This window comes from Gymnoscopelus microlampas (genome assembly GCF_963454915.1).
Source record: "Gymnoscopelus microlampas genome assembly, chromosome: 19".
Lineage (NCBI taxonomy): Eukaryota > Metazoa > Chordata > Actinopteri > Myctophiformes > Myctophidae > Gymnoscopelus > Gymnoscopelus microlampas.
Window position 1 is genome coordinate 20366493 of NC_139956.1, and position 22293 is coordinate 20388785.

The 22293-nt window shown below is 42.2% G+C and overlaps 1 protein-coding gene across 1 annotated transcript in view; it reads left to right on the forward strand.

Annotated features, from left to right (window-relative positions):
- The first annotated feature begins 1051 nt into the window (after positions 1–1051).
- mmp14a (matrix metallopeptidase 14a (membrane-inserted)) overlaps positions 1052–22293 on the forward strand; it is a 21736-nt gene continuing 494 nt past the window's right edge. Inside the window, exons 1-10 of the mRNA XM_084043435.1 lie at positions 1052–1569; positions 15434–15582; positions 15811–15933; positions 16860–17167; positions 17450–17611; positions 18000–18139; positions 18365–18503; positions 18692–18842; positions 19823–19938; positions 20416–22293. The exon at positions 20416–22293 is cut by the window's right edge and continues 494 nt beyond it. Of these exons, the coding sequence (XP_083899561.1) occupies positions 1465–1569; positions 15434–15582; positions 15811–15933; positions 16860–17167; positions 17450–17611; positions 18000–18139; positions 18365–18503; positions 18692–18842; positions 19823–19938; positions 20416–20735 (1713 nt within the window). The 5' untranslated portion in view covers positions 1052–1464 and the 3' untranslated portion in view covers positions 20736–22293. The remainder of the gene's footprint in view (positions 1570–15433; positions 15583–15810; positions 15934–16859; positions 17168–17449; positions 17612–17999; positions 18140–18364; positions 18504–18691; positions 18843–19822; positions 19939–20415) is intronic.

Genomic DNA, 22293 nt, shown 5'->3' on the forward strand with positions numbered 1-22293 from the left:
TACTTAATCTCAGAGGCAAATGTTATACTTTTACTCAACTACAACTATTTGAAAACTACTAGTTACTTTGTAGATTTTTATTGTTATTACAAAACATACATGACCCACTTCAGCCCTATATACAATTCGGCCATTTAAAAATAGCCGATCTACAAGCTCAGCTAGCCAATCTACAAGCTCTTAATGCTTCGCGCTGCAACCATAGAGTTAAAAAAAAACAAGGCTGCAACGCATTGTGAGTTTATACTGATCGGCTATTTTCAAAAGATTTAAAACTTAGTAAAATAAGTACATTTTGAATTCCGGACTTTCACTTGTATCAGTCTCAGAGTATTTCTACATTGCAGTATTGATACTTTTACTTTAAGAAAAAAAAATAGTAGCCTACTTTTTCCACCACTGCATGTGTAATCCACACAAAATTCTCAAATTATTTTCTATACAAAACGTGTTTCGCACAGGTGTCTCATTTATGTTTGAATGAGGTCACAGACAGAAAAGCAATTCAAATGTAAAATGGACAAATCTGTGTCATCCATTACCTACAACAACCTAATATTTTCTTCTTCTTTTTTAACAACTTTATTTAACAGTTATAAACATGTACATAGCAAACAAAAAGAGCACATAAAACACATATTCTATACCCCCCCCCCCTTTAGTCTCCAAAAACAAAAACAAAACAGAAAGCAGTGGGACAAAAATTACAAATCAAAACACATGTAAGTTTAGACAATACAGACAGTAAAATGGTTTAGACAGAGACACCTCGTTTCATTTCCATACAACAGAGACTTCCACATCCAGTGGATCTCTCTCTCTCTCTCTCTCTCTCTCTCTCTCTCTCTCTCTCTCTCTCTCTCTCTCTCTCTCTCTCTCTCTGTCTCTCTCTGTGTGTGTGTGTGTGTGTGTGTGTGTGTGTGTGTGTGTGTGTGTGTGTGTGTGTGTGTGTGTGTGTGTGTCTCTCTCTCTCTCTCTCTCTCTCTCTCTCTCTCTCTCTCTCTCTCCCCCCCCCCCCCCCCCCCCTCTCTCTCTCTCTCTCTCTCTCTGACCACGTCCACATGCTGCAGACTCAGATTGCTCTCTATCAACAGACTCAGAGTAAAGAAGTTGAACAACTACTTCAAGGGAGACAAAGGAAACACAACTATGGCGTTGTTTTGACATCGGGGAAGAAAGTTTCTTTACTTGGATTTTGCGACGTTTGGCACTGATTTAAGTAACTTATTCTCCAAAGGATTTTTTTTTTTCGTGAGCTAAAGAACTGACCTGTGTGCAATTAAAAGGTGTCCATGCGCAGCACAGGGTTTTTGGCATATATTTATATTATTATTATATATTCCGTAGAGACTAACTACACGGAATAACGCCAAACATCTGGTTTTCAACCGATGGTGTCCCCATACGGACCTTAAGGACCATAAAGTATTAGTTTTGGGTAAATTATTGCAGATATCACCAACAATGCTGCCCCGGCTTGAGAAGGTGATCCAGTTGCTCACGCTGGCGTGCAGTCTCTACTTTGGGATTACTTCTTCTGCAATAACCGAAGACGTATTAAAAGCCGAGGTATGTGTATCACCTAAACTGAATTTGATAAGCCAATTAATGGTTAAGTTATAACTGCTTGTGGTAGGCCTAATATGCAGTGGTGTAAAGTAACTCAGTACATTTACTCAAGTACTGTACTTAAGTACAATTTTGAGGTATTTTTACTTTACTGGAGTATTTCCAGTTTTCAGTACTTTTACTTCTACTCCACTACACCTCAGAGGCAAATATTGTACATTTACTCCACTACAATTATTTGAAAACTTACTAGTTACTTTTTATATTTTGATTATTATTACAAAACATACATTACGCTTCAGCCCTATATACAGCTTGTAGATCTGCTATTTTCAAAAGATTTATATACATTTGAAAACTTGTGAAATGGGGACATTCTGCATAATGAGTACTTTATATACTTTTAGTACATTAAGTACATTTTTATACATTTTGTACTTTTACTCAAGTCAATTTTTAATTCCGGACTTTTACTTGTAACAGAGTATTTCTACATTGCAGTATTGATACTTTTACGTAAAAAGATGCAGTACTTTTTTCATCACTGGGCCTATGTGATGTAGACATACACTTGAGGTCAAGAAATAGCCCACTGTATGTTGGATTTAAGCAAAGACATGTGTGATGGTGATGTGTTTAGAGATAATATGCATTTTCTTCTTGAAAGATTATAAAACTATAATCCTTTACAGGGTAGTCTCATGATTTGCCAACTGGACTGGTGTTGTTGTTATTGTGTCTAATAGGCCAACTGTAGGACCATACCCGTCTCCGTCTGTCATAACCTTCTGTTTTTCAACAGCATCAAGAAACGAAACAAGACCAATCTGAATGCAAACTGTAACATGAGATGGCACTGAAGCCACAGAAAAGATGCACTGATTGTATTACAATCATTGTAAACCTTTTGGCCTGGGGGACGCAAAGAGGGAGTGGGGGGCAGCGCAAAGTTTTGAAAACTCAGCTGAGCTGCTTTGTTCTGAGAAAATGGGGGTGGTGGGGTTTAGAGGGGAGGGAGAATAGCTTAATGGTTTTCATCTGCTGCAGACAGACAGTAAACTGGGTCGAGGAGGGAGGAAGCTGTCTTGCATCGCAGCAAACTGGACATGAAGGCCCCATCTGGCAGACTAGTGTGGGCCACAGGCGACACAGGCTGTGAGGCTCAGGCCTGGAGACACTAAACCAGTGGTTTTCAAACTTTTTCATGTCAAGGACCCCCAAAAATGATATGTATTTTATTTGGCTGCAGACCTCCATCTCAAAAATATTTTGTGCCAGGGATTTTTTTTTAATTGCAGATCTACAAGGTCATAGCGCGGCACCCAAGCTTGTAGATCTGCTATTTTTGAATAGCCAAAGTATAAAATATGGTTAAAGTGGTTAAAATTATTGTGACGCTATATGAACCCCTGGGGGTCCCCGGACCCCACTTTGAGAACCAATGCACTAAACTACCATCTAGCCTCTACATAAACAACATGCTTTACCACCAGTGTGTCCATGCAGCTCTTAAAATGATTAGGTGTCTGCATCTCACCCTACTTTATGTTTACCATTGTTCTGGTAGGTCACAGTGATAAAAAATCTCCACACATTCCAGCCGATAACATCAGTAATAACTGAAGGTCATAATGACCGTGGCGTGGACAAATGATGGGTGTCCGATGTTAATCTATACTGTTAAGGCAGTGTTAGGGCAAGTCCAGTTGCACTGTAATAGTGTTGACTCCAGTTGAAAGGTGTTTTTATCCATGGGTCAGGATTGCGTCTCTGATAACTGGTTGCCACGGAATTGACCAAGGGAGCTTGTCCTCTGTGAAAAAAAGTCCTCTGTGTTCACTGAAGAAAGTGTCCCATCATAGCGATGATGGAAAAAGTACAGTGCAATGTTGCCTCAGTGGTGCTGCTATTCACCATATGAAGGTTCAGTTCTGTAGTTCATGTTAGACAGGATGCATGAGGGACCTTAGTCAGTGACCACAAACAGCTGGCGCCTGAGTCAGGCCAGACATGGTCTATCACTCAACTCAGAACCGAGAGAGAGAGAGAGAGAGAGAGAGAGAGAGAGAGAGAGAGAGAGAGAGAGAGAGAGAGGTAGACAACTTAAGAGGCCACAGAGGCAGGCCTCTCTGAGGAAAAGACTTGCAGAGTGATGGATGGCTGTAAACAAAATGCAAAAAGAAGAAAATAAAAACACGTCTATTTGCAGCTGTGTTGATGCCGTGGCATAAAATGTACAGCATCACTTTTCACTACTATGTTATAACAGTAGGCAGTTGAGCTCTAATAATACACCATGAACGCAACTGCAAAAAGGCTGTTTGTTCACATGCTGAAGCAGAGTATGACATATATGCAACATATATATACAGTACCTGATCAGATTAAGTGGAGGGCTCATGAAGACTTGTGTCATTATGTACACATTTGTGGACAAGTGAGCCCATGCTAAACGGTGCTGGCATAACAGGCCCCAGACGTAGTGGACAGCCACGACGCAGTGAGGGGATTACCAATAATTACGGGTTCTGGATTACATCACCTGAGCGTTGTATGTGAAACCTATGATCAACGCAATGATGTGCTTGTGTGTCTGTGGGAAAAGTAGACTAAACTGTAAAAGAATGGCGGCTTCCCGGGGAAAGTGTGTGAGCGAGCAGTCTCAGCACAGACATGGGAGTGGATGGAGGGAGGAATGAAAGAGAGGGAGACAGATAGAATCTGTGTAACTGAGTGATGTAAATGTATTATTATGGCTCAGATCCTCCAGCTAAAGACACAAGACGTAGTGTTCCGTCTTGAGAAATGAGGAAGCGGAATCCAGAAGGAGGAACTGAAATTAAAGGCATTAAGTGGTTTATCTTATCCACCGTGTTACAAAATTTCTGAAAATCCCTGTCTGGGATGACTGGTGGCTCAGACAGACCATATGCTTCTTGTCCTTGTGAGGGAGTGAGGACTCCTCACTCACTCACAAGGACAAGAAGCACATCAGGACCCAGGTTCGAATTCAATCCCCATCTTGTCTCGCATATAGCTCCTCTCTCTCTGCCCTTAATTGGTTTCCTGTCTCTTTACACAGACATATCTGAAAGTAAATAAAAAAAATGAAATGGAAAACTTCACTTTGACAAAAATAAGACCACTTAAACTGTTTTGGCAATTCAGTAGACAAGCCCCACTAATGGGGGCATAAAGAATTTTCAAATTCTACAAAAATGTCACTCTGCCTTTTAAGACAAACTAGTAACTGCAACACTTTACATTTCCAATGTTCAACATCTGTTTTGACTCACAATTTTTGCATAGTCTACAAAATGGCTGGTTGTGAAGGAAGTGGGCAGCAATGAAAACAAGTGGGTCTGAGACAGGATCTGGCTAATGCCTAATTTATACTTTGTCGTACGACGGCGACGTGGACTAGCAGATCTATAAGCTATACAACAAGTTGTATCTGTGATGCGAGTGCGTTGTGACTTGTGAGCTTAAAGCCGTCGTATGACAAAGTATAAATTGGGCTTCAAAAGTTCTATTTTTCCCTAGAAAGAGTTGCACATCTGGAGTCTCATGTCTCGTGATCACTGTGCGGGATCACACATAGGGTCAAACCCCATATGGATTCACTTCAGTATATCTTGACAGGAATGGTTGTGGTTGTAGCATCAAAGTGTGCTGAAAATCTTTGTTCAAGCTCCGGTGCATGCTGCTCTGTTGATTACCAGCTGTCACTTTGAAATGTCCAAACAATCAGCTGGACTCAACCTTAATGGGAAACCGGTGGACTTCAGTGGACAGACACTACAGATAGCATGCTTATCTATACTCCACAGAGAGGTCAACAAAGAGGAAATGTTTCCACCCAGCTTCTTGAGACCTGGCCTATTGAACAGGTTGTTTGCATTCTTAACTCCACTCTGACCAACATTTACAAGCTCAGTATTTTTGGTCTCACACCTTATTAGTTGAGCCGCAAATCGATTTCTAATTTTTTTTAACCACTTTCAACCTGGCAGCCTTATTTTGGGCATCATTATGGATATATTTATTTATAAGCGCAGATTTACAAGCTCACTGCGTTTCGCACCATGACATGGGAGCTTGTAGATTGGCTATTTTTGCTTGTCAAACTACATATGTTTGTTCAATGTGTGTATGTGTCACTCTGTCCGTAGTATCTTAATACACTGTATCATCATCATCAAACCACAAGGCCATGAAAGTTAATGTATTAGATCTCTAGCTCAGTATCTGACATATGGTGCAAATTGGTGGTCAAATGTCAAGGCAATGAGCCACACGGCTCAACTATGCAGACCTCTAAAAGTTGTCCTTGTTTGTTTGAATTTGAATTAAGAAAAGCAAAAAAGAGAGGCAATAGAACTGATCCCAAATCTGTGCTTAAGGCCACAAGCAGCATACTGAAAATATCACCAAGGTCACAAAGACTTATTATTTTGAATGTGGTGGAATGACAATCATTGTGAAGTGCCAATTGTGTATTATTTAAAGGGTAAATGCAGCCATGTTGATTATGGCCACCAATTTTAAATTTACAGAAATGTATGTAACATTAAGACTTTATTTAATAGCGTAACATATTTAGTTACTTTCTGTATTGTCATGTTGACATTCCAAATACTGGAGCTCTCTACATGGCCCTGTAATGCTGCAGCGAAATACATGTTTACTTACAGTATTTGGTGTGCACCTCAAGTACACCGCATGTCACACCACACAGGATTTTGTGACTAGGACACAAATCCTGTGTCCTAGTCTGCTGCAGTGGCCAATTGGCACTGTAAATACATTACTGCAAGACCCTGAAAATATCTAGCTGCAAATAGTTTAGGTATATCATCTAGCAACGTTGTAAGGCCAGTAAATACAGTGCAGCGATTGCATCATCGCCGAACCTGTTGATCGATTATTAGGTATTGAGATGTAAGTCATATACAGTATCGTGCATGGTGTGAAGTCTAACTGGGTCAAAGAAACGAAGGCAATGTGAGATTCAGTCACTCATGACCAGGATTCTCTGTTTTTTCCGTTGGCACAAGCCAAAGGGAACAACTGAGTCAGTCTGTCTCCCTCAAATTTAAATTCAGTCATGCTTCTATCCCCTCTCGTTTACCACTTCTCCACCTTCTAATGTCTTTACCTCTCTTTGCTCTCCATGCTTGGAATCCTTTATCCATTCTCCTGTCCTTGACTTCTTAAGTTCCTATCTGTTCTTTTCTTCCCCAACTCTTTCATTATTTGCGAGTGTTTTAAGAGGCAAGACGTGGAAAAAACTATCCAGTTTATTTCTTTGGCTAAAGAAAACCAGATTCACTATTAAAATGCTGTGGATTGTTCCAGCAGCCTGCTTGAAAGCCATATACAGTATGTCCATCCTCGCCTTTGTTTGACACTTGGCAACATTTCTGGATATGGTCATTCTGAACTCTGTCTTTTTTGTTTACTAAAGCCTCATTTATACTTTGCCGTACAACCGCGCCACTCGATGGGAATGACTGATCAGTACTTCATCAAGCAATTACATACTTCATTTGTGTGAACAGATCCTACCATCAGTAACAAATACTAGACAGTCACCTTAAACAGCACGCTGTCTCGGTGACTGAGTTATTTCCTCTGGAAATAATGTCATCTTCTCTTCTCACCACAGTGGGTATTATTGGACTTGGGAGTTTTTTGTGTTTACAACAGTAACAGGAACTTGCGGATTGTGGATTTTTTTTATAGTATATTTGTGTCTAGCTTATTGTCACGAGAGACTGACTAGACAGTACATACATATGTAACTAAACAATGACAGCAGCATCTGGTTTTCCCTTTGACATGGCACGGTACAATGTCACATCTTTGTGTTACCCTGTGGTCACACAAAGTGACAGACAAAGGACAACAAGCGACAAAGCAGCTGGTATTGCCAATGGTCGCATGGGCTACACTGAGTGACATCACATGGCAGGTTGCCTGTTGACAGAACAGCAACATTTGGCGACAAAAAGTTGAGAAAAGTTCAACTTCATGCAAATGAAATGAGCAGTGACATAGTCGATCGACATCCAATTAGACGGCTGAAATGTTTCCTTAAACTAGTTGGGAGGTTACAGTACTGTAAGTCAAATGCAGGACAATATGACAGCATAAAAAGTCGCTCAACAAAAACGTTAACGTTATGTGATATCAAATTATCACATAATCACAGAAACTGTTTCGACACAAAAATAAATGAGTTCTTCTGAAGCACACGGTCATGCTAAAAAGGACTCTGATAAAGACACCTGTCTTCAAAGTATTTGTTTTTTTGCACCATTAATAAATTGACAATTTGTTTTTGTTCAGATCACTCATCCCATTTCTGAGAGGCACCAGTTTTGCAATGTCCGTCAGCTGAAGCATGGATAGTCCCTCTATTCACAATACAGTATGTTGAACTAGCAGGGGCTAGTTCAAATGACTTCCCTGTATGGAAGAAGCTCTCGGATACTGTTAATACACTTTTAGCTGTTGTAAATATGAAATTAATCAGTACTGAGCAACTGCATGGCCTATTTATTGTCTAAACTGTTCAAAAAACGTTTTTGTTGGATTGTGAAGTTGACAAATTGTGAAATTGTTTCCAGAGTAGCAGCCATTATTCTTTTAGCAGCACAGTTCCTCAAAGCTACATTAGCAAGGCACACAAGCTGGCTGCAAGTGACAAGTCACTGTCAGTGTGCGTGCTGGGTCAACATCCTCTCTTAGAGTAGTACACACAACTCTTTTATTAGGTATTAAATTGTACCCCCCTCCCTATACAATTACCAGTTAAATAGGAAGCGTATATCCTACCTGGTCCATCAGCCCTATATTCCCTCAGCCCATTGTTACCTCAACCCCTACCCTAACCCTAACCCCAACCCCAATCCCAACCCTTTGAGGGAGCATAGTCGTGACTCGTTGGCCCCTGAATTAAGATAACAAGGTCACTGTGATTGTAGTCCTACCTCCTCAGTCTAAAGCCTAATTTACAGGCCGTGTCTTGCTGCAAAATAAGTGTGATGTGTCACATTATTCAGTTGAAAATCAGTGAAGGACATGGTCGTTGAAATTAGGCTTTAAGTGATCATCCTCTGCAACACATACATACAGTGTACCCACGTGCACATTGCACAACTTCACTGAACTGACCTTTTCCAGCACATTTGCATGACGCTGGCCCCGTCTGTACGTCTGTGCATTATACCATTGGACCACACGTCAGTCCACACACTGCACAGACCCAGGGGTCTGTTTACTAAAACAGCAGCCGCCTCGTGGGTCCAGCCAGTCCGTTGACCACACAGAGCTCTGCAGCTAAGCTACCTAGCTACCCCGAGGCCAACAATACCGGCCATGTACAAGACACGATAAATAGAACCTTTGACTGTGGCTGCCGGGGGGTTCGAGGGGGAGCAGTGCATGTTGGGATACCTGGCGTCCGAACGGTGGCGGGGGAGGGATAACTTGGTAGGAGCGGCAGGGAAAAGCAAGGGGGCCTGACGGCAGAGGAGGGGAAACTTTTCATCCAGCGGAGCGGAGAGTGTTTTTATAGAGGCAGACGCGTCACCGCACCGGAGCCACAGCGAGCGCACACAAGGCTGCAGTCAGACGGTGGGATGGATGGGAAGGGAAGGAGGGGTGGTGGGAACAAGAACAGGCGGAGGAGGGAGAAAAGGAGAGAGCAAGACAGGTAGAAACAGAGAGACGTAGAGAGTAAAAGTATTAAATCAACTTTGAGAATGTAGATATGGATTGGGTCCATTTTTTACGTTCTCAAAGTTATATTGACATGGAGGATTTAACTGTGCAGACAGAGGCAGCAGGAGGCCAGTAAAATGAAGTAGATGAGCAAATGTGGCCAGTGGAGTGTTTGTAGTGAAGGAGAAAGCAGGATTGAGTTACAGGTCAACTCGCTGCATAAATGAGCCTCTTTCTCTGCCTAAACACAGCTCCTGTCTGCAGCGGCTGTGTGTACCTCCAGGTATTATGGCCATTACTCTACAGTGGCTGTGTGTACCTACCCAGGTACTCTGACCATTACTCTACAGTGGCTGTGTGTACCCAGGACAGGTACTATGACCTTGCATTACTAGACAGGGGCTATGTGTTCCCAGGTACTATGACCTGGTATTACTGTACAGTTACTAGCTTCCACCCCCCCCCCCCCCCCCCCCCCCCCCTTTCTCGCATATACTCCATTCCTTCATTACCTCTTCTTCTTTTCTTTGCACTCTTGCATGTCGTCTTTGAATGGGGTTGACTAATGAAAAAAAAGGAGAACGATAACCCTGGAACAAGACTGACATCTCTGAGGTTTAGAGGATTCTAACGCAGGAATTCTGGATAATTCCACTGACTTAATTTGTGGTTTAAAAAAAGGGGGGAAATGGAGACACCCAGTGTCTGAGTACGGTTCACAGATACATACACAAATATGGAAACACATTCATGTAGGGTTTGCGTCTGCAGCAAGCAGAACTCCATCAGGCGGATAGTAGGGGAAAAAGATGTGTTTCCACCTTGAATGCAGATGTAAGGGCAGCTCTCCAAGCAAAAGTAAATTGCTGCGTCTCTGTTTCCGACAGTCCATCTTAAGGTCACCAGCACGAAGCAGTGGAGAAACCGGGCTAGTCTCCCATTTCAAAGGGAAAGAATCAGCTTCTGATGGCTTTGGTGGACATGGAAGACCGCAGGTTTGAACTGGAGGTTCCCTGTTTGACTCCTCTAATATTACAAAGAGCGGGCAAGACAGAGATATCAAAATTGAACATTCAGTAAGGCAGATGTTGTTTAAAGTAAGTCCACTTACCACCTCCAGTTGTCTGTTGCGATCTGGGTCACCGTGACATCAGTCAGTGCTTTGAGATCCAGCAGTTGTTTTTTTGGGGCATTCAGCTTCTCTCTCATCTCTCCTTATGACCCCACAACAAAGTCAAGCGTGTTTTTTTATTTATTCGCTTAGCATAAGTGTGGGAGTGTACTGGGTTTATAGCTTTATACGTTTTTTATACGTATATAGCATTGCTACAATGTAATGTAACAGTTCAAAGATGAGGTTTAATCAGAGCTAGATCCTGAGTCCATGGGCCCCTGGATCTGAGACTGCCTCAGGGGCCCCCGACCTGTTATTATTGTTTGTTCGTTTTTTCTGCTACCAAAACTCACACAATGTGGCGTGACCCCCCTCATATTGATACTAGTTATCACAGGAATAAAGTAATTCCATCCTATTGACATCACCTGAACCCATTTGGGTTGGATGTCCACACCAGTTCATCTTTTTTTCCCAACTATGTCTCTGTATGAAGATTGGCCACAAATGTTCTTTGCTCATCACCAGCGGCCAAGCAAAGAGGAACCTTATCATGTTCTTTGCCTCAAACTGCAGGAAGCCCAGATGATCATTTGGTGCTCAAATCCTCAAATCCTCAAATTACAATAGACCCTCTTTAGAAATCAAATAAGACAGTTATATGAGACATATTTGTGCATATTTATGAGAATAGAACATTTGAAATGTGATTATGGATGACAGCAGAATGGGCAGAGTGGGAATAATGTGTGTTGGTGAGTGCCCTTTTTTCTTGATCACCTGCCCTCCCTCATGTACACGGCCCTGTAGAGTCTGCTACAGGTATACAGTGTAGAGTAGACTATCATGTTGGGGCCCTTTAGTTTGTATCTATTTGATAGACTGTCTGATCAGTTGGTTGATGTACTTTCACTACTTTATTATTTTAAAACAATAATAAATATGAGGGCCACTGCAATAAAATTTCCATGGCTGATTTGTTTCCAGTCCACTCCTGCACTCAATCATCTTTTTTTCTGTTCTGTAGTTTGCAATCCATAGCTAACCTTTCTCAATTAGCACAAAAGGCGATCACCGGTGTACAATACATGTCATAATACCTTTTTAATGCATTATTACAATAACATATCAATTTAAATGTGTCACTTATTAAGAAGGCCTACAGGTCATTGTTTTATTTATGTGACAAAAATACAGTATAGCCCATTTTCATGCTCCAGAAACCAGAAAAGGTTTCTGGAACAGGTTTTTCATTCATCAGCTGGGATGAAACCCACCACCTAAACTTTATCCACTTTTTAAATTGTAAAGAAAGTTTACATAACTTTCATATTTCCATTAATGAGATCCAGTAGTTTAGATTGTGGCAGCCAAAGGCATAACATGGTGATAGACATTGGCAAGGAAAACGTTGTTAAAACTGCCAATAGTTATGGCTTATGGGATAACACAAAACACACACAGCCATAAAGGACCTTCTCTCCGTGTACAGTGCAAAAGGGACAGGGGGTCTTCAACCATCAGGCAGTATAGGAAATCAGTAACAGTAGATAATGATGACCCAAGGTAGCCTGTGACTATTACGTACATCAGGTGTTACTGTAGTGACCTGCCATCCACAACATATTCGCACTGTCAAATCATACTATGGTGACGAGTTGGTGCCACATCTGACCATGGGATCCCCTGTCATTTTTCAACGCTCCCAGCCCACACTGAATGCAGGAGTGCCGTTCTCACTCACAACTGCTAATTGCTTCTTTTTTTTTTAACAAACCAAGCGATCAAGTGGACATGCCAACTTCCAAGTGGTGCGAAGTAAGCTTCTGCCGACTCAGCACCATTGAAGTTGCATAACGATAGGCAGAGAATCGTTAATCATCACATCCTCATCAATATGCAATATGATGGGATGTCCCGTCACATCAAACGTGTGCTGCATGGTCAAATCTGTCCACCCGTTTGACGCATTGGGTGTGAGAATGCATTGGCCATATGCAACAACAATCAATTGTTATACAGGATACAGATGGCCCAGGGCAACCAGAAAGTACAGCAAAACTAAATATTTAGCCTTCTGTGTGCAGAGGCAATTCTTGAGAGTGTTGGGAGTTGGGACAAAAAGTCCCTTCTGACCATTTTGAATGAGCCCTCGTGGTCTCTGGGGGCTCCAGGTACTTGCCTACTTTGCCTGTTCATAGAATGGGCTCTGGAACAGTGGGTATCAGTTTAGCCCAATTTTCTAGAGGGTCCCCGTGACCTTTGGGCCACTGGGCCAAGGCCTGACATGCCCGTTCAGGGATCCAGCTCGGGATTAATATGCTTTTGGTTTTCCAAACTATTTCGGTTTTGTTGTTTAGTCAACTTGGCATTGGTTGTGCAAGCACAAACTGCTGAGTTCCCACAAATGCACACACAAACATATTTGTCTTTGTTTCTTTTGACCATCTTCTCTCCCCGTCACATACAGTATCAGAGACAGAGTCAGAGACATGTTTAAACAAGCACTGTACTGTAAGTAAACCGTCATACTCCCACATTCTCGCATCCTGATTCCTGACAAACACACAGGTTCACACAAGTAGCCTAGCCCCTCCTTCTGTTGACTCACCAGTATGGTGAACCATTAACTAACACTTCTCAGTTGGTCACTATGTTGTTGCTGACATGCCTTCCAGAGAACACTGGGGGAAACACTTGCCTAGTTTATGCTCCGTCACACGGTGGCGTCGCACGCCTGAAATAGCTGACCTACAAGCTCGCAATGTGTCGCGGATGCGACACGTTATGAGCAGACCGTAAAAGATAAGGGTAGAAAGTAAAAGAGAAAGACAATGATGCACCATATAACCTCTACCATGATAGCCAGGGACACTGTATCATCAGAATGTTTTATTGATGGGTGAATGCCCGATTGCCCGTATGTTATAAATTCCTGTTCCAGGGATGATTGGACTTAATTGGTACTAAATCATGGTGGAGGTTTTATGGTGCATCATTGTCCAACATCTGCCTGAGTTCAAAGGTATATGGGAAAGGAGTCAAAGGACTCGTTTTGCTGAAGTGTATAAAAACGGGTGTGTGTCTGTTTACTTACAGTACAGTGCCTTAAGTCGATTAGCTCTATCATTAACTTCAAGTTCTCCATAAAGAGCTGGCTGAATAGCAGCTGGACCTAATTATAACCATTAATTAGTTGAGATGTAGCCGGTTCCACCAATCTTGTTTTTGTTATTTTAGTTGTATATTGGGAATTGTATATTTTTTATTTATTTGGTCTGGGGTCATTATGATAAAAGGTGTGACACTACAGATCCAATATGCAATTATTTATTTGAGAAGATAAGAATGTTTAACACTTGTATTACTCCATGCTTACATTATTTACAGTATGATGATTAATATATCTAATTGCCTGGTTGTTGACTTGCGTAAATGCCTGGACTACTGTGTTACGGTAGTTTCATGTTCTATGGTAGAAATGCCGCTATTATACCTCTGTTGATTTGAAGCCCCTTGGAGGAGGTTGCTTTGGAAAATGTAATGTAGCCAACATGCTTTTTTTTCTTTGCTCTTTTTCGAATATTTTCTTTTTCCTTTTTCACAAAACAAAGTACACATACACCCCTCCCCCCGACATCCCTCCCCCCTCCCCACTTACAAACCCATATACATAAAGGACAGCACAGATAAAACGAAAAGAAAAGGAACAACAAGAAGAGACAAATCTATACATTAAGTACTGTAGCTTCAATAAATAATAGATCTAGACTGAGATAACTGTAGATACCAACCTATAACATCTCTGATACAGGTAGGGACAACGTTTCCATACAATCCAAATAAGGTTGCCAAATCTTCAAAAATGTGTCAAACCCATTTCTCAGAAGATAAGTCATCTTCTAAAGACGAACACAACTATTCATTTCTGAGAACCATCTCGCAATGAGGAGGGGGGGAGTCACACTTCCATGTTATTGCAATACATTTCCTAGCAACTCCAAGTGCCACCTCTATTCATTTAATTTTGTGTTTTCTTAGATTTGCACTGATAGTAGTGAAATTCCCTAAGAGGCAAACTTCAGGGTCTAACGGGAAGGGAGCATCTGTAATTTTAGCCAGTGAATGTAGCCTACATGCTTGTGCAATTCATAAATATACCATACAGTGTAATTTACAGCAATTTACATGTATGAGCAAATACATTCCTACAGTTAAGCACATTCCATAGAGTATATTTTTACATTGTGATTATCTTTAGATAATATAGGCTACTGTTCAATCTGGACTTGTGAGTGTCATACTGGTCTCAACTGCAGTGTTGAATGCAGAATCCTTGAGTGAAGATAATGTTGTTGGGGTAAGAGCAGCATTTAGATCAGTGGTTCCAAAACTTTTTCGTTCAAGACCCAAAAGAGAAATTAGACTTTGCCCAGAACCCAAGCTAGTGAAAATAGCAGATCTACAAGCTCACAGCGCGTCCCAATCTTTTTTTAAATGTATTTATGGAAATGATTAGATTTTTTCATTTTATTCATGAAATACTTTTGAAAAAAGTTGGGAGATTTTTTTGTGTAAACTTTTTTAAATCTTTTATAAAAGAACGTATGTAGGAAACAAAAAAATAGTTATATTTACTCGCGACCCATAAAAATGTATTTGCGGCCCAAACATGGGTCCCGACCCACTGTTTGGCAAACAGTGATTTAGATCATGTCAGGGAAACACTCCCCTGAAGCCAAGGACATGTTTTGATTCTGTGTCAGTGAACCTCTTGGGAGTGTAAACACACCAGCCCCGGTCAAATGATAGCAGGAAACACTGCTCTGCTGTGGATGTGTTTTTGTTTACATAATGTAATCTGTAGTTAGATTATTTGTCTGGTGCAGAAATACAGGTGTGCAGTCAGCACAGACTAACTGGATGATCATGGCCTCAAAATGGCCTCTAACTCGCCAATCTCTAAATGAAAAGGTCTGATCTTTCTGCTCTTCTCTCTGTCTCTCTCTCTCCTTTATCCAGACATGGTTACAGAAGTTTGGCTACCTGTCTCCTGGTGATGTTCGTGCCCAGGCCATCCGCTCTCCCAAATCCATTTCTGCGGCGATATCAGCTATGCAGAGGTTCTATGGCCTTACAGTCACAGGTTCCGTAGATGCCAACACAATAGAGTGAGTAAAGCCCATGCTTTTCCAGTGGGTAAAGGGTTCGAACAAAAAAACTCACGTTTTTCAAGTGAGGAAAACGAGGAGCAGACATCAGGCACGCCAAAGCTGAATAAATAATTAAGACAGCCAAAGACAATAGTCCTACATTTTGGACCATTGAGTGAACACACACTATATGTGAAAATACATTTGCATATACTGTAGTTGACAACTGTCTTTTGCTGTTTCCAGGGCGATGAGTCGGCCGCGGTGTGGCGTGCCAGATAAGTTTGGCGCGGAGCTGAAGAGCAATCTGAGGAGGAAACGTTACGCCATCCAGGGTCTGAAGTGGGACAAGAGCGAGGTCACCTTCAGGTCAGAACACACCCTCAGTACATCATCACCATTATGAGTTCCTCAAATTAATCAGAATTATTGTATTATAACTAAGACAGTGTCAGTGAATCGTCCCTTTTATCTGAAAATGCAAAACAAGATGGGGTCTAATAACAATCTGTAGCTATAATGGATAGCAAGTTACTATGTGGGCTGTTTGTGAACAACAACATCATGATGTTATGACATCATCAATATGACTATATCTTGTCATATTGATGATGATATGGTGCATACATACAGAGTAGCCTCCAGCGGGTCCAGGCTGGTCAAAGCCTGGACTGGCATTGTAAATTCACAAAAAAAACATGCTTGATGTTGACGGATTCTAAAAACTGTCAGGAACTTACTTCCTCGGCCTGCTGGCACAAGAAGATTAATTTTGCACAATGGTGTTGTGGTTTGCGAGATTAGCCATGGACACACATACAAATTGGGTGGAAAATGTTTACAATACATACATACGGTCAAATGCTCTTCTAGATGGCTCGCCCCCTTAGGCACCACACCGTAAAACCCCTTGGATTTACAGTACATGTATTCCATGCTTAGATAACCAGCTTTCTTCCTTTTTTAATCTTATTTTTTAAGCAGCCCATGCTTTATTTAGAGGGAAGATATCTAATGTATGCTGTGTTGTATGATGGTGTTGCACACCGTAAATGGCAGACCTAGAAGCTACAAGCTGTGAGCTTGTCGGCTATTCTCGTTGCACGACACTGTCATACGACAAAGTATAAATCGGACTGCAGGAAGAGAGGAAGGGCAGGGAGGGGGAAAGACATGCAACCAGCCACAATCGAACCAGGAACGTTGTAATTATGTGGTCGACACACTATCTGGTCAAAACTTTAAATCCTTGCCTCCTTGGCTTTAATTCTAATTCTCTCCACTCTCTGCAACAGCATACAGAACTACTCGCCCAAGGTCGGGGAGCGTGCCACGTTCGAAGCCATCCGCAAGGCCTTCAGCGTATGGGAGGTCATGATTCCTCTCACCTTCAGAGAGATACCCTACAGCCACATCAGGGACAAGGTGGACAAGTTCGCCGACATCATGCTCTCCTTCGCAGAGGGCTTCCACGGTGATAGCACACCGTTCGATGGCGAGGGTGGTTTTCTGGCTCACGCGTACTTCCCCGGCAATGGCATAGGGGGCGACACGCATTTTGACCTCGCCGAACCCTGGACCACTGGACCAGTCGACCAGGGGGGTAAGAAAATGGACAGATGGGGTAGTGTCGGGGGGTGGGGGGGGGGGAGGGGGGTTAGGGTATGAAAGTATTACGGGCTCTCAGATGAGGAAGCAAAGGCGTGTGAGTGTTTTCACTGCGTTGTTGGAAGTCTGTAATTGTTGTAATCATACCGTTAGCAATGCAATGTGTCTAGACATTGGTTTGCAGGTTTAGGTTGCCTTTAATGCGCTGCAATTTCCTCCTGCCCTCTCTGACTGTCTCCATGTCTATCTGTATTTCTTTCTCGCTCTCTTTCTTTAGGTAATGACGTGTTCCTGGTTGCTGTACATGAACTGGGCCATGCCTTGGGTCTGGAGCACTCCAACAACCCCTCAGCCATCATGGCCCCTTTCTACCAGTGGATGGACACTGAAAACTTCCAGCTCCCAGAGGACGACCGTAGAGGCATCCAGGCCATCTACGGTGGGTCATTCTCTGAGATGATTGTAGAATATTATTTTGGCGAACAACCTCTGAATGTCTGCTGGCACGTTCCTTCACCACGGCAAACAGTGGTGTGTGTGTGCCGTTGTGGCCGTGCCTCTGGAATGCCATTCGGATATCTAAGCCGTACTCTCATCAACAAACTCTCCCCAACACGGCCTGTGCTCAGCTAAACCGCACGCAGAATCCCACATGTTGTTACTTTCATTGTACTGATACACAGTGTTGTTGTTTTATCCCAAACCCACATGACACTGACAAACTCAGCATAGCAGCGACACATTTTGAAATACGCCTTGTGGTTCTGTGTTATGAGAAATGTGTCTCATGGGTCTCATCCTATACCTTCCCTCAATGTCTCCCACAGGGACTAAGTCGGGAGCCCCTCCACCTCCCCCAAGGCCCACCAAGCCTTCAGTCCCAGACAGGCCCGAGCATGGCCCAGACATCTGTGAGGGACATTTCGATACCATTGCTATCCTCAGAGGGGAGATGTTCGTCTTCAAGGTAAGCAATGATCTCCACACACAGAAATCCTTTCTTTTCCTTAAGTAACACTTTTACATTCTGGAATAAATGGTGATGATGTAGGATTTTGTTTTTCCAAACTGACAGAGATTATCACTGTGTGTGTGTGTGTGTGTGTGTGTGTGTGTGTGTGTGTGTGTGTGTGTGTGTGTGTGTGTGTGTGTGTGTGTGTGTGTGTGTGTGTGTGTGTGTGGTTTTTAACAGGACAAGTGGCTTTGGCGTGTGCGTAACAACAAGGTCCTCCCGGGATACCCCATGCCCATTGGTCACTTCTGGAGAGGTCTGCCTTCCAACATCAATGCAGCCTATGAGAGGGATGATGGAAAGTTTATCTTCTTCAAGGGTAGGGTGTACTATTGGAACCAGATTTAGGATCATTACATCATTGCTGGCAAGAGATGGAAGTAGCATGTTACTATTAACATCTGGTCCCCACTTAATGTCTCTCTCCTCTCTCTCTCTGATCTCTTCTCTTCTCCTCTCCATCTCTCTTTCCACTATCGAATGCTGCCCTTGTTCTCCTCTCTCCAGGTGACAAGTATTGGGCATTTACTGAGTCAAGTATAGAGAAGGATTCTCCCAAGAACCTGAGGGAACTGGGCACAGGTGTACCAAAAGACAAGATGGATGCTGCTCTCTTCTACACCCCTACAGGACAGACCTACTTCTTCAGAGGCAACAAGTGAGTCCATTGTCTATCCATGACACACTCCTTTATATTCAGTCTCCGGAGTACTAATTTAACCAAAACTTGAGTTCACAAACCTGGCTATCGCCAACGTGGTCCAGGTAAACTAGACTTGGAACAAAGAGCAGATGTTTCTCTTGTATTTTATTCATCTGATCCTGTTTCAAGCAGTTTAGGCTGATTCCTATTTAAGATTTATAGGGGAAACATACATTTTTGTAAACCATTTTAATATCTGTGCTCACATTTCTTTTAGCTACATTGACGTCACATTCTAGTATGTGCAAATAGGGCAAGGAAATCAGAGTGGAGTTTGTTGGAGGTACAAACAAAGTTGCAAACAAATTTGCTACTTGCATGGATTTTGCTCCTTTTCATGGCTCAGGAACTTGAAAAATAAATATTTAGATGTCTTGTCTTCATTTTCCATTACATAGTGGTTGTTGCAGGTCCCTGCACTATGACAATCTACCATAATCTTGTGCTAGGACAGAAAAATATACCACTGTGTACGATCCGTCTCACAAACGCAATGCTGATACCTGTTGTGTGCACCTCCAAGACAATGGTGGAGTTGGCCAAGGCCATGCCCCAGTACCCGTATGTCTCAAAGAATGGTAGTAGATGGTTGATGAGATGTTCAGATGGCTGATGAGAGGTTTGCATTCCTGTTGCAATGCATACTGATGGTATCTCTCTTTTGTTTATTGGTTACTAGTTATCCTAGCCGTAGCTTGTTCTTTCAGTGCTTATCTACTGCAAGATATACTGTAAATATAGTGTCCCCCATCCAATGTCTTAAGAGTCACACTCCTTCCTTTGTATCCTTTATTCCATCTCAAATTGAGCAACTTCATCCACCCTGGAACATTGTGCCCATGCACATTCTTTTCATGACAACACACCTATATAATGTATTTCCCTTCAAATGCTTTGCTTTTGTCAATAAACATCCTTCTTTTTGATACTTGCAGGTACTTCCGTTTCAATGAGAAGACTCGTACAGTGGACAAAGACTATCCTAAGCCCATCAGCATGTGGAACGGGGCACCAGACAACATCAAAGCGGCCGTCATGAGTGAAGATGGATGTAAGTGTTCTTCTCGATCTTCCAACAGATCATTTGCTAAATGTTTTGTTATGAAGTTTGTCTAAAACCTGGCAGTGAGTTCCCAACAGGTTCTCTCAACAGATTTCCAATGCTTAGGGTTGAAATAAGTTCTAATATTTATATCTATTTCAATCGTGAAGCTGTTACAGTATGTGGTTGAAGAAATTGTAAATAGTGTTGTTGTTGTTTTGTGGAGATTAACTAATTTAAATGATTATTATTAGTATTAGTATTGTTTTGAGTATAATTGTGAGTATTATTATTATTATTATATTTTATTCAAAACCCAATGCAAAAAATCCATTGGATAGCTGTGATGAAAAACCGATGTTGGGTCGGCCTACATAAAGACGTCACTGTAGCTCTATGTTGTGTCTTACTAGCATGCAATGTCATTGTGTTTGGGCTGCTGTTTAAAAGTGACATAATTAACACCGTCTCTATCCTTCACTCCAGCCTACACCTACTTCTACAAAGCCAACAAGTACTGGAAGTTCAACAACCAGTACATGAAGGTAGAGGCCGGCTACCCCAAGTCAGTGCTCAGCGACTGGATGGGCTGTGACAGCGAGGAGCCCAAGAAGGGCCGGGAAGAGGAAGTGATCATCATCGAGGTTGACGAATCAGAGGGCGGTGCGGGCCCGGAGGCCGTTGTGATCCCCCTGCTCCTATTGGTGCTCGTGGTCGTCACTCTGGGAGCCCTGTTGTTCTTCAGGAAGTACGGTACGCCTCGACGCCTCCTCTACTGCCAGAGATCTCTGCTGGACAAGGTGTAGACACAATGGCAGGGGACTGACAGACTGCCAGCAGACGGACAGAAAGAAAGCAAGAAAGAGAAAGAGACACAGACAGACAGAGAAAGGCCACTGGATGAAGTGGATGAAAGCCTGGGAGGGGATGGAATGAAGGTGGAGGAGGGTGTGGTTGGAAAAAGAGCCCACATTTGACAACCAGTAAAACGAGAGAAGCACCGGGGAATGGAAGAAGGAGGATGTTGACGAATCAGGGCATGGGTGGTTTATATTATGCCACAGAAGGGAAAGTTGGACTAAAAGCTGAATCAGGAAATGTGTATTTGTATGTTAACATGTTACATGTAATTGCTCTGTGTTCTGAGATTAGAGACAGACCCGCTCACATGCAGACAGGAAAGAATTGTCAGCGTCGACAGGGTGACTTGACATCCATCTGTTAAGAATCTTGTTTTTGGTCCGTCCCTCCTCTGCTCTCTTCCCTTTCTAGATTTAAAAAGAAACTAAAAAAAGAAAAAACACCCCTCCTTTTATCTTAACTTGACGACTCCAGCTGAACTGCTGCCTGACATGTATTTTCATTCCCATAAAGTTTCATTTTGTTTTCTCTGCCTGAGTAACAGATTTGCTCTGAAGATTATTATGTCCTATGAGGGTTTTCGCTCTGAAGTCCATTGTCTCAATATAACTTTCTTGCTGAAATTGATTGTTTCCAGATGGGCTTTTGCTCTGAAACCCATTGTCTCAATAGGAGATTGGCTCTGTACCTTAGCTATGGAAAATCTCCAATATCTCCTTCTCCCTTTTACCACTAAGAGGTTTCCCTTCCCCTATTTCCTTATAAGTGTTCACTTCTCACAGGTACTTGGACAGTGGTCCTATAAACTGCGTTCAAGCACTATTCCTTTGTGGAGCATTGGATGGGGTTGAATATAATACACACCCCTTACGCACAGTGTTGGCACAGACAGAGGTACATTTACCAAATGCCTCTTGTTTCAAATATTCATGGTGGAACTTCCCATGGCAAGTACTTTTCAGGCGAGGATAGAGTGAATTTGTCCACACTCAGCAGAATTTGAATTGATTGATTCAGGGCTGAATGAGAAGTCACAGTGATCGAAAAGCACCTCCTACCCTCCACACCAGCTTAAACGTGTCAAATAATGAAGATGACCTCGGTGGTACCAAATATGGTATATTTTCTAAAGGTATTTTCCATCTTGATGTCTGTGCAACTACATAACTGCATCCTAAATCTTTCAGACTTGAAAGGAGAGCGGTCCTTCAGTGTAAACAGTCAAATGATGGGGGAATAAAGAGCTCACAAGTCGAAGATTTTCTACACAACTCCAATGCATTCATTATCGATCAACCAAGAAAGCCAGGGCTGCTTATTCAAATGTTTTATTACCTGCGGTACAGTCTCAAACAATAATGTTCAGTTTTTTAGTTATTATCAATGCTATGAATAATTATTATTGTTATTATAACTATGGTTATTGTTATTATTGTTCTCCTGGTAAAGTTATATTGACCTTATTTGTTGTTGTACATTGTCATTTGGAGTCCTGCTGGACAG